The 16,404-nt window shown below is 39.7% G+C and overlaps 1 protein-coding gene across 3 annotated transcripts in view; it reads right to left on the reverse strand.

The window, feature by feature from the left end:
- pou6f2 (POU class 6 homeobox 2) overlaps positions 1-16,404 on the reverse strand; it is an 88,940-nt gene that overhangs the window by 34,731 nt on the left and 37,805 nt on the right. For all 3 annotated transcript variants that reach the window (XM_037756638.1, XM_037756636.1, XM_037756637.1), the window contains exon 7: positions 2,294-2,622. In XM_037756638.1, coding sequence (XP_037612566.1) covers positions 2,294-2,622 — 329 coding nt within the window. The remainder of the gene's footprint in view (positions 1-2,293; positions 2,623-16,404) is intronic.

Below are 16,404 nucleotides of genomic sequence, written 5' to 3' on the forward strand. Positions count from 1 at the left end.
TGAAGCTGCAGTCTTATCAATGCTTGTTCTACAGTAAACCTGCTGTCTTTGTGAGATATTCAGATTCTAGGAAATTTAACAAAGCAGTGGTTTCCTAGTAAATCAGATCTGATAGTAGTGTCGGTTATCCAAGGTCTTTTTACGTTGCCTGATGCAAGCTTAATGTATGAATCTGTATGTTGGTCAGTAGCCCTTGTATCCAAAGTCAGACTGGACAGTGTGTTTGGTGCGATGTAGCGGCTAGCCTTTGGAGCCCATTAAATCCAGAGGCTGTTTTTCCTGCTGAGTCTCACTAGGCCGTGACAGGGCCGGAGAGGGCTGCAAGGGGGGAAACAAATAGCCCAACTCATCCTGGCCATAAAGAAGGTTGCACCACAACCCAATAAGGGTCTGACGCTGATGAATGTGACCAGGGACAGGAAGGCGACCCTGGCCAGTCTCCACCAGAAATGAAACCACAGGGATATAAAATAGGTTATTATCGTCACACGGTGACAGCCAGACGGACAGAAGGGCCGAGATGGATGGACGGACAAAGTGACTAAAAAGGAGGTTGAGTAGGAAGAGCAGCAGAGATTAAGGGACTGATTACAGCTGGAGAGCCCAAGGTTAGATAACCTCATCCTGAATCTGCCGTAGGAGGATTTGAGTCTGGATGTGAGGTTTGATGTGCTCAAATGCGTCAAAGCTTCAGCAACAAGATGCATTATTCTAATAGCCCCACATAGACAGAAGAGCTGCCAGCCTCCATTCAAATGCTGCCACTTGATAAAGATCAAGTGCTGACAGAGAATCAAGCATTGTGTATACTGCTTAACCACTTCAGTTCTTTAAGTGGAAAATTACAGGAATTGCAAATGTAATTTGTAGAAACTAATTAGCTGGGTTACTTGTATGGTTCTTCTGATGTAATTCATTCAATGTGTCCATGAGATATTATATGAATGGGCTAAAAGAAGGTGATAATTTCTGGGAGACTTGTATCTGTGTATAATGGCGAGCGTTGAGATCATTAACAAGTGATAAAGCGAAGCACTGGTCTTATAAACTGGATCGGTATTACTGCTGATACTGGCTGACATGCTGGATTCATTAAAGGGGACATATCATCATCCTCATTTTCAGGTTCATACTTGTATTTTGTATTTCTACTAGAACATGTTTATATGCTTTAATGTTCAAAAAACACATTATTTTTCTCATACTGTCTGTCTGAATATACCTGTGTTCACCCTCTGTCTGAAACGCTCCATTTTAGTGCCTGTCCATTTAAGATCCCCCATCCTGAAAAAGCTCAGTCTGCTCTGACTGGATAGTGAGAAAAATATGGTGCACCTTTGCAAAGGTAGCTCTCAAGCTGTGGGCGATATATTCTAATGAGCCTGCATGTGACATGTGAATAGGGCCGGGTATCGGTATTTGATTCCTTTGAGGTATCAACGAAAACAACCCAGTACCAAGCAGTTTCGAAACATCTCCAGTCAAATGATAATCCTTTTTGTGCCCGGATCGAGAAATGATAGCTGTGTACCGCAGCAGCTACAACCCATACAATAAGTGCTGACAGAGCTAACGCTTAACCCTGGGGGGAATGGGAGGATGGCCGTTATGTTTCCACGATCCCGCCACCGTGGGTCGTGGGACGGCGTTATCAGCTGTAACTGCTGTATAAGCGCTGTATAAACGCTGTGCAGCGGCCGCGATTAGCTGATGGGTAAGTACTCTATTGGTGTCGGTATCACTTTAAAGGTGCTGGTATTGGTACTGGTATCGTAATTTTTTAAATGATAACCCAACCCTAAATAGGAAAGGGAGCCAAATCTGAATGGCTTGTTGAATCACATGTTTTCTGATCTAGACAGCCAACAAAAAACTGACTGGTTCGTCTTATTTCTTAGTTTGTGGGTTGGTCGGCACTCCAAAATACCCAAATGTATGTGCTCAAGCACTGATGAAGTGAATGTTTCATGATATGTCTCCTTAAAATCAATATCAGTTTCTTGGTCATTTTTTGATAAAAAAAAATGTAAAAACACAACCTTATAAATATTCTAGAAAAATATCCTTAACATTTGTTCAAGCCTGAAAAGAAAGTTGGTGTATGAACATCTCAAATTATAGCTAAGAGGTGATATGTAGTTACAGCCTCATGATACACAAAGAAGAATTATCCCAATCAGTTGTATAATATGCAAAATATAAACAAAAGGGACTTGGTACCAGATCAGTTTGAGGCCAATTCTATGAGGTTACGTGTCAGAAAGAGTTGGATTGGTGCAGTTTATGGACTCACCGGCAAAGGCATGGGTGGGGTGACGGGCGAAGGAAGGCTGCGGGCCGGTGACTGGTTGGGCCGGTGTGGCGGGGAGTGCTGCGGATGTCCAGAGGTGGAGGAGCAGGTGGAGCCTGGAGACGGGACGGAGGTCTGCTGCTGGCTGGGCGGGGTCATGCGATGCTGGGATGAAAGCTGGTTCTGCACGTGGGCGAGGGTCTGTTGGTGATGGTGCTGCTGTTGCTGCTGATGCTGCTGCTGTTGTTGCTGCTGCTGCTGCTGGTGGTGGTGCTGCTGCAACTGTTGGAGCTGCTGCAGGTGTTGGAGCTGGGAGTTCAGTGATGAGGTAGCTGTTGATGAAAGAACAGCGAGTTGTTTGATTCTCCTTTGTGCTGGAGACCTGAACTCTCCACACAGAGAGCAGCAAACACAAATGAAATTGGGGCCGACAACATGACAACATGTGTTTACAGGAAGCCCTCATTATTTGAAGAATATGCTCACACTTCAGATAGAAATACATATAGAGGTGTGGGATGCATAGGAGGAGTAGTGAGAGACAGATGTAAATTGCATGGAGACACAACAAGGTCCTCCAGGGTTTTTAGCCTGCGTGATAGAGTCAGTGAATTTAATTTAGCTAGTTGGAGGACAAAGCTATCAAGCCTGACTGATATAATTGCTCTCTCTGGAGCCAAAAAGTCTTCATTGTCACTTGGAGAATGTCAGAATCTTTGGTTTAATGGCTTAAAATCTCATAAGAAAGAGACATCCATCTTCCCTGGAAGACTTTAGAAATAAACCCATTAACTAATTGGATCCAATAATGGCGCGCCATTAGAACCTAATTTCTACATTTAAATGCTTATAAATTTTTATGCTGTTTAAAAAAACGGTTAACACTCAAGCCGAGCCAGGCTGGAGCCGCACCAGCATGCAAATACTCCCAATGACCCAGAATGTCCACCGCAAATATAATAGAAAATAAATATAAAAGTGTGAACACTGTGCAAGTGCACCTCAACTTCATGGTCATTTTCTTTGGCTGTTCACTCAAAAACATCTGTTCACACATAAATCCATATACAACAAATAATGTCTACTAAAGGTATCAACCGTAATACTATATGTGGAGAATTGGGCTAAAAAACAGCATCTAAGTTGACCTTCACAGATGGAAAAAAGGACAAACTGAGTTTTCACACAGATATGATGGATAGAAAAGTGTTTTTATATCTGTGCTCACATTCAGAGCACTCTTGACAGCCTTTTTTCAGTCAAACACAACAGAAAAATCTTTATAGACAAACAGTCGTATGCACTGTATACAGTGACACGAAAAGGTTATTCACAGGTCATGCTAAAAGCAAAGGGCTTAAAGTAAACACTAATGCTTTAGACTTTAGAATATATTGTTCGTGCAATGACCTAAAGACAGTTTATCTGTTGCCTTTGACTGTGATGTTAAAGCTTTGTATAGATAACTAAAGGATAACGATGAGAGGATTCAACTTGATTTTCTGTGGATTCAAAGATTATACAAGCTCGGAGGCAACAAGAGCGGAGCTGAATGATGATATTTGACTGGACTTCACAGACTGTACTGCACTACAGAAAGAAACCTTTATGAAGTTTAATACATTAATATATACTCCTCCCTTTCCAAGACTGCGGTAACGCAACACAGTCTCATGGCAGTTTGTGAAATAGTCACGAAATTGAATCTATTTGATTCTTGTACATAGACACAAATTTCCGTTTTTTCAAGGACTTTCAGCAACGTATTGTTTGTGCGTTTTCCTACGAAAGTCCAGAAACATGTGACGCACATGTCAATTTACTCTCCAGTCTTTTTGAAATAAAACTACTAAGTGAGGTTTCGGAATAGATCGACTTGGTTAGACTTAGGCAACAAAACTACTTAGTTAGCTTTAATGATTGCAGTTTGGGTTGAAATAGCTCCGGAAGTGCTGTAAACAAATCATTACATTAAATGTCGTGACTATTTCACAAACTGCTGTGCGGCTTGAGCCGCCAAGTGCAAAACCATGGTCAAGCCGCTCGCCTCGCTCAGAGGCCATCCTTACCATAATAACACTATTTAAGGAGCAACGGAAGTCAGACGGCGGCTGGCGGTACCACAGTTTAGCACTCTGCGAATCATGTTATCGCAGTTTCACAAGCTGTTGGAGAACTACGGTGACCTTCAGGTAACGTAAAAACGCGAAAGGCTCTCTCTAGAGCCAGTGTTTGGTTTGTCTGTTCTGGGCTACTGTAGAAACATGGCGGAGCAACATGGCGGACTCTGTGAAGATATGAAGGGCTCATTCTAAGCTAATGAAAACACAACAATTTTTAGTTTCAGGTTATTTTACACTCATGAAAACATAGTTTTGACTATTATATTCCATTTCTGCTAATAAATTCCCGAAATGTTACACACTGTTCCTTTAAACTGAGGCCAGGCGAGGTTAAGATAGTTACCCATAATAAATGATAAGAACATTTAAAATTATTTCTATGACTAAAAAGCAAGGTAGATATACAGTGTGAAGCATACTCAATATACTGCTGTCTAGAAGTACTAAATTAATCAATCTTTCTTACTGAAAAATACATTTATTGTGCATCTTCTAATAGCCTGTTAGCTTAGAATCATCAAACTGGTAAAAAATCCAACTGGGCATTGAAAAGATTGAAAATTAAAAATTAAAAATTATTAAATTGTACAAAATAAACTTTTTCTCTCTTAAAACGAATTTAAAGAAACGCATTTTCTCTCAATGATATAAAAAAAGAAAAAGAAAGAAAGAAAGAATTCAAATTCCCTAATTACAGATTTAGTTTAACACATTGCATGTAAAACATACACAGTATATGTTGAAAGACCCCTCACTCACTACAACCTAATATCTGCAGCATTACGAGAAAGCACAATGTGCTATCAAAATGACTTGAAACACAAAGGACTGAATAACAAAAGGGTGTATTGATAATGCAGCCAAGCAATTGTGAACACAGGCGTAGACAAGCTTGTATACATACAGAATCAATGCACTTAAATTATTTAAGTATGGTTGCCTCATAAAAGATGAATAAAACATCAGGGCAGACAAGTCTTTGATTAGTGTGGTCACTACGACTCCAGGACAGGCACGTATGAACATTTGATGAACATCAGATCATCCTCCTCTTTCCTCACTCCGCAGAAGCGCAGCAAAAGAAAGCTGGCGTCTCTTGGCCAGTAAACAGTGCACTTTTATATTTCTTCTACCTCCTGACACATTGACACCTCTCTCACACCCCCCGTCATGAATTATATATCACCTGTGCAAACGGCAAGAGTCCAATTCTCACTTGAAATGTTGGGGCAAGTTGTCTGGCGAGCGCCGAGCCCCTGACAGGACCGGCTCTTTTTCCGTTTGCAACTTCGCAACGACAAAATGTTGAGGCCTATTTAAAGATGGAATAAAAAAAGGGAACAAAGACGGAGAAAAAACAAAAGGGGGGTAAAATGAGATTTCTGTCAAAAAATTATCGAAACCAGGCGAAGATCAAAGACGACTGGAGAATTTCCTGCAGCGCCAACCATTACGCCAAGGAACAAGAGGTACAACAAAAAATATGAGGCAAAAGAAAACAAATACAGAGGGAATATGGAAGAAGCCCCATGTGGCCTTATTATAAGGGCTACACCGCAGGTACTATATTCTTTAACAGCAGTGCTTTATAAATTCTGTCATCTTGTTAAGACTGTCAGGACCACTGACCCTCCCTTCCTCTCTAACTGGGCATCTGGCATTTTGAAGCTCATTCTTTTAACCACAGCTGTCTGATTGCTTTGGTTGAGCACATAATCCAAACGGCTTGTCTCAGCTAATTGTTTGTGCTCCTTCCTCCAGCAGACACGGGGCCGAGGATGAGAGTGGGAGCTTCACTCGTGATGGAGAGAGGCCAAAAGGGTGCCGGGATCCTATAGTGCTCATTATATCTCCCACTGTCTCTTTGTTGTGTTTCATATTCACTAGTTCTCCGACTGCGATGCAAGCGGCGCTCCCACTTGATCATGACGCCCGAGGGGGGTGTAAGAAGAGCAAGGGGTCCCACTTTCACTGTTGTCACAACTCGCCTATGCTAATGTTTGTAATGAGGAATGAGCCACATCGTATAAAGAGAGTCACGCTGCTAAATGATCAGATACAAGCTGAACTGTGGCGTTTTGTGCTCCATTTAACCATTTAACAACAATCATTTGGGACTGAGAAGTCTACGGCCTCCAACCTCACTGCTTTGAGAGACTGTTTGCCGTCTCTCTTTCTTTTTTTGCTGTAGTGCCACAGTAGAAATCAACTGTTATCTTTTGACTGTCCCAGCCCCGGCTTTCTGAAGTACTGGAGGACGAAGCGAGACTGATTGTCAGAGGTCGAAAGGCTAGGTCAAAGCCGGCTCATTCGTCAGACAAAATGCTATTTTTGTTTCCTGTGCGGTTGAGGAGTGAAGGTGGGGGGAAGCAGCAGCCTGCTCTCTCATTACCAGCGCTATCGCAGTAGTCCCTGCCAACCCCCCTATTACGGCACTTTTCTCTCTGGGGCTGATTCGACTCCTTGTTCTCCTCTCAATGCACAACACCTGCGTTTACAACTATTCCCTAAGAGTTATCTTATACATCGTTTGTGTGTGTGCATGTTTGTGTACAGGTGGAGTCTGGGCAGGAGCCAACCTTTCTACACTGATACTCAACCTAAATGTTGAGGAACACGCAGGACATTAATGCTGAAAAACTGCCACAAATGCACAGTATGTGTGATGTGCACGTATGAAAATGGCATAAGATGCACTTGTACCAAAGATACACACCAGGGCTGTGTATCGGCATGAATCTGGCGATACAATACATATCACGATACAGAGGTTATAATTCAATATATTGCGATATATTGTGATTTTTAAAAAATACAATTTTAGGAAAACTGTTATATTATAAAGACCACCATATGCATAAAATCTGAATAAAAAAAGGTTTACTTTTTTATTTGGGCTGTCAAAGTTAACACGATAATAATGCGTTAACACAAATTTGTTTTAATGCCACTAATTTCTTTAATGCATTAACGTAATCGATCTTCCGGAGGTTGTAACGGACTCATTTTTAAAGCTAGAGTGAAGATACTGGCATCATATGCAACTAGAATACATAAGGAATCCATTGGTACCAACCATGGCATACTCGTTGCGAAGGAGGTTCGATAACGCTTCAAACTTAAGCTACATTTTGGCGAGGAAAAACTGACATGGCCATTTTCAAAGGGTCCCTTGACCTCTGACCTCAAGATATGTTGATAAAAGTATTGTATACTTGACAAATCTCCCTGTAAGATACATGTTGAACATGAAAAATGTGCGATTAATTTGCAATGGATCACAATTAATCATGGACAATCATGCGATTAATCGCGATTAAATATTTTAATCGATTGATATTTTTTATGCAACATGAACAGTGGGATCTGCATTTGCATTTATCACAGTCCATATAACACCCAACATCATAGCACTACTTTGAGAAGGCACATACACTGAGAGGGTGCATATCTTTGCAAAAAAAATAAATATTGCCTAAGTTAATCTTTACATGTAAACAATTAATTCAAAATAGTGTTTTTGAGAACCGATACAGTATCACAAAACTCAATATTTTCTTACATCCCTAATACACACTACATATCAAACGGTTTCACCTCAAACTAACTCCAGCTGTAAAAGTGTTCAAAGAACTTTCTATTGATGCATTTAGGCTCGCCAGAAAGCCTACACAAACAGGTGCCCATCATATTATAGCCCATAGAAAAGGCCCAGCGAAGTCCGACATGAAGAGTGACTACAGTCATCTCGTCTACACAAAAGGACTTTGACTATCTTTCACTGCATCAGACTGTGTGTGCGCTCCACACGGCATAAAGTACGGTCAGAAGAAGGCAGATGCGATCGACTCGTGTCGCAGGAATTCAAGTTTTCCTGGGGGTCAAAAAGAAAAACCTACTGTGCAAACCTTGATAAGAATGTATTGAGTTTACAGGGATGAATAAAATCTATAGTAGTTTTTATGTAAGATCAGTGCACTGACTGCTTTCCTTAAAGATATAGTTGGTGTTAGAATCACGTCTTCTACTCAGCACAGAGACATAATTAAAGAAAATCATCCCTAACCGCTGTTGTAGCGTCTGAGTGTCTTTGGCATCTTTTATGTGCTGTAAATTAAGAGCTAATCAGAGGCTGCGGATGAGCCTGTCAAGAGTTAATGAAATTGTCCAATGTGACGCACCTTGTATTTTTAGGAACTGCTCTAGTCTAAACACAGCTGTCATTCTCTAACAAGAGAGGTGAGAGGAGACAAACAAGCTCCCCATTACTGCTCTGCCTCACGTTCCGCTATGGGAGTCCATAAACCACTGTCTCAATTGCCTTTTCAGAGAGTCACACTGATAATTACTCCACTGGAGGTAAGGAGATTTAGCCTCTATGAGATCTGGTAATTACAAAGGTGGTCAAAGGAAGGTCATTTTTACTCTGTGGATTAGATCGGAGCACTCGCACACTGATGAAGTGGATAACATCACTGTTTCTGCCCTCGTTTCTTTAGTGAACTTTTGTCTCCGTTGGTCACTGTGATAACACTCCTTCACGTGACAAAACATTCTCATTAGTGATCAATCTGTCAATTATGTTTTTTCACAATTATTTTTTTAGCCTAAAAGCTGTAAACCTTTACAACTAACCAGACAAAAAACAGACACAAAAAAGAAAGAAAAACAAGTTAAGTTAGATTGATCACAAATGAATTGCAATTTTTTTTATCTTTTCAAAATGTACCTTAAAGGGAGATTTGTCAAGTATTTAATACTCTTATTAACATGGGAGTGGGCAAATATGCTGCTTTATGCAGAATGTATGTATATATTTATTATTGTAAATCAATTAACAACACAAAACAATGAGAAATATTGTCCAGAGACCCTCACAGGTACTGCATTTAGCATAAAAAAATAAAAATTTAGCACAAGTTTGGAGCGTTATTTAGCCTCCTTTGCGACAAGCTAGAATGACATGGTTGGTACCATTTGATTCCTTAGGTTTTGCAAGTTGCGTTAATGCATTTGACAGCCCTAAATATTAGCAAAATATATTTAAAATATTAAAAGTTAAAGTACTCTTAATGCAAAAAAATATATTATTACTGTATGTATAGTTATTATGAATGTGCAAGTAGCATTTTAGTGTTGTTGGTGGAGGTGGAGCCTCTAACTGTTTTATATACCAATTGTTATTTTAATTTATAACAATGCATCATATTTTGTAAGCTTGTTTAATGTTTTGTATGTACAATCTTCATCTGTAGCTATAGCTGTCAGATAAATGCAGTGGAGTAAAAAAACTACAATACTTCCCTCTGAAATGTAGTGAAGAAGAAGTATAAAGTGGCATAAATTGTAAATACTCAAGCAAAGTACCTCAAATTGGAACACAAATTTGCGTTAAATTCCTTTTATCAGCAAGTCCATACAATTGGTGATCACGTTAAAGGAATGGAAAATAGATTTGTGCCTTGGCGATGGCTGGAATAAACATGGAGAAAATGAAACGTTAAAGGAACTACTGAACTACTGAATAAAAACATTACTCAGAGCCACAGCAGGCAATATCACTGTTTCAGCCCTGCTGCAGGGGGAACTCAGCGACTACAAAAAAATAAAAAAATAAATAAAAAAATAGGCAGTTAAGATTTGAGTGGAGTCGCGGAGCCACAGGATTTTAGAGAGTAAACCACATCGCTTGTAGGGATCCAGAGATAATGCTTTCACTTTGTGATGCAAGGCAATATCAAGCTGTGTTGTAGAGTTCTCACTCTGGGGGAAGCATTTCAAAGAATCAAATCCTCTCCATGGAGATGTTACACATACAAGAAAATCCCTGCGTGCTCGATAATGTTGCCCTTTTGTGTGTTGCTTACGCGAGGTTATTGATTTCCAAAGTGTGGTCCAGGGACCTCTAGGGCCCCTTAAGAGAGATCCAGGGGGTCCCAAGCAAAGTAAGGTCTAGTTTAATTTCACGATCTCCTTCCTGAGAGAGAATATATAAAGAATATTGTTTTTAATATGGACCTCAGCTATTAAACTAGGTGCTAATGATGTTGAATGTGTGCATATTTTCTTTCCTACTAAAGACTTTATAAGTTAATTTCACAAATGAGTTGAAGTCTCTCTGCTTGAAGGTTTGTTAGCTGGTTCACTGTCTGATTTTAACAGGAAAAACCTGCAGACTCTTGGCCCTCCGTGGCACTAGGCTGCTGTACACTTATGTCTTATTTAGGACTAAAATTAAAATTCTTTAGGATAAAACTTTATTCAATGACATGATGAAGCATTTGGTTAACTTTCATTTTAAGAAAGATTTATGTGCTGGACGATATGACTATAATCTTCTACAGTGATACAGGTCATTTCATATCTCAATAACGATATATATATAACAATATAGCATGTTTGCGGGTAATTCAATGCATAAGTAGTCTATATAAATATAATAACCACATGGTAAAGCCTATTTTTTCATTTATTATATTGTTTTGTATACTCCTGTGTGAGTGAAATACTTGAGTATTTTCTCATGTAATTAAGAACTTTAGTGCAAAATGAACATAACAATTTCATCTGTCAAGTGTGATTATAGAGAAAAATAAATGAACAAATATTTCCAGCTTTACACTGACTATGTTAACATGCATGCACACAAATACAGAGTAATTAGATCAAGTTAATAGTTTGATTTAATTCCACTGGAGTATTCCCATAAGCAGAATTCTTATCAAGTCAGATTATGAATTTAGACGACGTAATTGTGTATCACAAAATAATTAATGTGCTGCTAAGGAGATGTAAATCCAGAGGACAGATGGTAATTTTCAATGTGTTATGTATCGTTAATTGTGTCTTACTTGTCTGTTTGTTTATGGTAACAGTATGTCTATTGTATGTGTAGTTTTTCTCAAATTGAGCTGCCTATGGATGCAAAATGAATTTCAGTGCACACTGACAATAAAGTTGTATCGTATCATGATATCTCGATACATGATTCTACTGAAGGACGATAAATTATCATATTGAATTATCACAGAGCCCTATTGGAAACCTCTTGATCTAGGTAATGAATCTTGTATTTAACTACATTAACTGCATTTAACTCTACTTATACAATGCCTCAAAACACCTTTAAAAAAAAAAATCAAAGTAATGACAAAACTAACTAGATCTCTTGTATACATTGAGAGATTTCCCCCTGCTTTTGGTCACAGATGAGTTTAACTATCATTTCAAATACTATGTGGACAGTACGGGTATGAATTACAAGTTTCATCACGATACAATATCTTTTTGATTCTTTGGACAACAATACAATATTTGCACAAAGTCATATATCACAAAGTCTTCCACGATACGATTTTGAATTAATTCAGGGGACTGCGATCGTCATGAGAAGATATCATATTTAATATATATTTAACTCAATCAGTTACATTTATATTAACTAACAAAAAGCAACTAAATTATGATTTGACAATTTTATTACTGAGATCTTCCAGACGGTTAAATGAAAAAATGAAATTTAAATGACTATAAATAAAAGAAATCTATTTTTTTTTTTATAAAAAAGAATAATAATAGACTTCCTGTTGTTCACTATAAAGTGCCACATTTCTCATTTTTAAGTGCAAATGTTTCTTTATCAGTTAGGAATTTCAAAATAAAGGCGTAATCTTAAAGATGACGATATGTATCAATGTTTTCTCTTTGCATCGATTGGATTGAATCGATAAATCGATCCAGATCGATGTATCGTTACACCCCTAGTGGACAGTATGTAGTACTATGACGCCCAGTACGGGGTCGCTCGCTTTTGTCCTTCAGAGTCCAGAAGCACCCCCCCCCCCCCCTCCCTTCCTTAAGCCTGTCTGCCTGGCAGGACAGACCGGGTTATTACAGCGTGTTCATGGTCCCATCATGTGTCGTCAGACCAAAGCGGAGGCCGCAAGTAAAAGCCTCATGCAAAATTTATGTTCATGCGGCTGTTTCAGTGGGTGGAAAAATCAATATTGCGGGCCTGATGCACGGAGATGACTGAGTGCTCTCTGACTGACAGTAAAAGCTGAGAGATTGAGGGGCTACATTTACTGCTCTGGAAATGGAGTGGAGTAGAGTTGCTCTAATAGTCTAGTTCACCTTAAATTTGAATTTCATTGTGGATTATTTTGGTAACAACTTGGATATTGGAGGGCTTGGAAGAAATTACGCCATTAGAGAAAAAGAGAACAAATGACGAATGAGCCAGCTTGTTTTCAAATCGTCTAAAACACATCTTGCGTTGTGGTTTCTGAGCAGCTACAGTATTGTATATTATGGGGTTATTAAGCCTTCCCTTCCTTTCCAACTTACACAGATATAAAATGATTGTAGAATAATCAAAAGACAATGTGGGTACGAGGAGGACATCATAGGGATTTTGTTCTGCGCCGCTTCGCTTACATATGCTTTTGATAGCGTACCACATACCCACAGTGCATTTGGGGAGGAATGTGAGAAGAGAGCGAAAGAAAGTGAGAAAAAGAAATTCAGTGGGATGAAATAACCCCAAACAATGGGATTTGCTTTCCATTCTTCTGCCTCCATCTTCTGTCTTTAATTATTCCCTTTGGTTGTCTGAGGGAGCGTGTAAGCACTTTCACACAGCACAACATGCCCAGCAGCACAACACTGTCTGCCTTAGTGATGTGGAGACTTCTGAGTGACACTGAGCCTCTTGTGATTATTAATGCTGTTTAATACAACACAGGGCAGCCACTATGATTGAGGGGAAAAAACAGATTTCAAAATGCATGCATTCAAAATGCAATGCGAATGGAATTATGTACAACACGAGCACTGCACTTGAGATACATTTCTCCCCTTGCTACATAAACAATGTGTACACCATGAAATGAAGGCTAATGTTTTGTAGATGCAACACTAGAAATGTGTATTTGATAACAAGTACTATATTTTGTACACAGCGTTTAATGGAACCTCAGCTGATCCTGGTGGGATCCTTTGTGCCGGTTTAGTAGTTTCTTCCTGAATCGCATATGAGATATTTGAGAGCCCAGAACGATGTATGATGAATGAAGTAGCATGCTACTTATACGCTTATCGTGCTCACTGACTAGCAACAGGTTCAGCAAAGGGCAGCGGCAGTAAATGAAATTCCGCGCCGGGACAATATATCATCAAAAGAAATGTATGCACCCGAAACTTACAAGCCTTCCTCAGATGCGGACAAGGTGGCTGACGGGGTTGGGGGAGGATGGGATAGTAGGGGAGGAAAAAAAAAAAAGGGGAGAATAGGGGGGAGGGTTTTTTCTGGATGGGTGACGAGCAAGCAAGGGGAAGCAGCAGATTTTGTTGAATCAGTTCTATTTTCATACTGGCTGATCTGTGTCTTTTAACCATTTCACTGCAGCTGGAAAATGAAAGTACCGGGGCTAATTTCACAGTGAGAGCTCACTGAATAAAACCCCCCACGGTCTGTGGAAAAAGGTGCTAAGTCTACTTTGTCACTGTGAATTACAGCAGCGTAATTCAGGAAACGGGCTCGCGTGTATGAGAGCGAAAAGTAGAATATATGTTTCAGAAGAAAACCCTTTTTTCCCTCTCTAGCCTGAGATGTACTTATGATGTGTAAGTAACAGATATCTCTCTCCCCAAACATGCCGCCCTGTACTGATGCCACAGGATCCATCTGTGATGTGTCTGCAGTTAGTCCAGAAATAGCACCCGCGGGACTTAACACACTCCTCAGGCCTCCTACGGGACCTTTTAAGCTGCACTGATACTGATAAAAGCCCCCACAAATCTGGCCCCGAGATACCTCAACCATTAATTAAGGTAATTAGGCCCTGGTCAGCAATTAGTAACCACAGATAGCTTTTAGCAGCGGCTAAGACGTCCCCGCTGGTGAGGGGTTTGGTTCCATACCATCTGCTGACAAATGTCACCACGGACTCTTTGGTTTCACAGACGGGGAACTGGAGAGCCGTGTTTAAAAATGACCTCTGTGTGATCCAGACTGGCTCCCAGACTCCCACAGCCTCTCTGCTGCTGCTGCTGCTGCAGCGCGACCACTTCGTTTGTTCTTCTCACTTCTTTGGTTCTTTTTTTCTTTCAAACACGGAGGAGCGAGCTCTATGAAAATCCATACATGCTGTACACGGCCAGAGAGGGAATAGGAAACATTCACTGCACAAGGTATCGATCAAAATTAGAACATCTGGGCTGAGTGTAAGTAGTATTGATTAGAGCGTAATGCTACATTGATTTGCTTGTATTATTAAGTCCATATCGATAATATGTTAGTTTACATTATAATGTTGTATACAGTTATAACAAAAGCGAGGATAAAAAGATACTGAACATATAGAATATTTTTACTGAAGTGGAAGTGGATTATTTATATCAAGACATTCCTCTAGATATAGTTAGTTAACAGCCGTTAACATCCTATTAAATCTATTTTTTAAGTACCTGTGAAACACAAATTCACAGGGATGCATTAACCTATTGTTGAATAAATGTGAGAAACATTCACAAACAAATTTGGCATTTATACTAATATGAAAACACAGCAGTGTGTGTATTTCATGCTGTGGCGGAGGTGTGTGATTTAAGGCGCTCTGATAAAAAACCTTAGAGAACAGATCATGCAATAACTCACATTACTGGGGGAATGGGAAATAAAGGATGCAGCTGTGCTACTTTACACAATTCCACATTTGAAGCAATCGGTGATAACACCATTTTCATTCCGGTTCAGTCCCATAAAATTACCATTAACATTACAACTCATGCAGAACACAGATAAATGTAAAATGTCACCCAGTTCTGCCAGGCGGGAATTCCAGTTCCACAAGATTACCATCTCTGCCTGCTCTCTCCCACTGCACCTTGTCTAATATTTCATTTACAACATTTCATAAGTTCATTTTCCCCTCACTGACCATGTAAATCACAAATCAATTTTCATTTAAAATGCTTGACTACAGATTGTTGCTGAAAGCCTCTGGATTGCGCCTCGGCAACACGGCAGACCTTTAGCAAATCTTTCGGAAACAGTCTGGCCGGAAAAAGGGAGGGAAAAAAAGTGAGATGTAATTTCTACAAAACAACTCCAGGGCCAAGTGGTCAAGGCATTTACTGGAAGCATTTTACAAGTGGTGAAATATCAGGAAAACAATACGCTATTATGTGCTATAATTTGTATTAGATTCACTCCTCCCTCAGACGTGTGATTGACTGGTCTACTCACCAGGAACAAAAGGCTGATTATTATTATTATGATGAAAAGATGAACACTATTGATTGGGCATAATTGTTGGGGACATCTACTCGATATATGCAACAATCTTAAATACTGAATATTTATTGAGGATATCATGTGCAGAACATTTAAGAAAGATAATTGAGATTTTATTAAAAATTACCCACGTAACAAACTGTTAATTTGGTTGAACGGACACAACAGTGTGTATGTTTCATATTTAAAAACTTAATTACACCGGGGAGAAGGTTATCTGTTATAGCTCAGGAGCAAAGGGAATAGAAAACAGCTGGATTAAAATAGAATAATTTAGCATGTTCGTAATTATTCATGTAATTGGAAGCTAATTTGAAAATTTGTCATGTTGGCAAACCCACTCTCTCCTACTACAAAATCCATTTAAATAAATGCATTCCGCTCTCTGCATGCACAGTGCAGACAGACACGCTGTGTAATGCAGAGAGACTGTCTTGTAGATTGTGTGTTTATGGCAGGAGGTTTGCAAAAAGCCTCCCTCAGTGTTTACCAGTGAGGGCAGATGTCAAGGTTTGCTGTGGAGGAGCAGACACAGCCACATCTGATTAACAATATTATTGTCCTCCTCCACACCGCCATAAAGACTCATCCTCCTCCTCCTCCCCCCCACTTTTTCTTTTCTTTCTTTCTATTTCAGGCTCTGGCAGCGTGCTGTCCTGTGGCATGGCTGAGCCAGAGTGACACTGCCACCATCC

This window comes from Sebastes umbrosus, chromosome 21 (assembly GCF_015220745.1).
Source record: "Sebastes umbrosus isolate fSebUmb1 chromosome 21, fSebUmb1.pri, whole genome shotgun sequence".
Taxonomy (NCBI): domain Eukaryota; kingdom Metazoa; phylum Chordata; class Actinopteri; order Perciformes; family Sebastidae; genus Sebastes; species Sebastes umbrosus.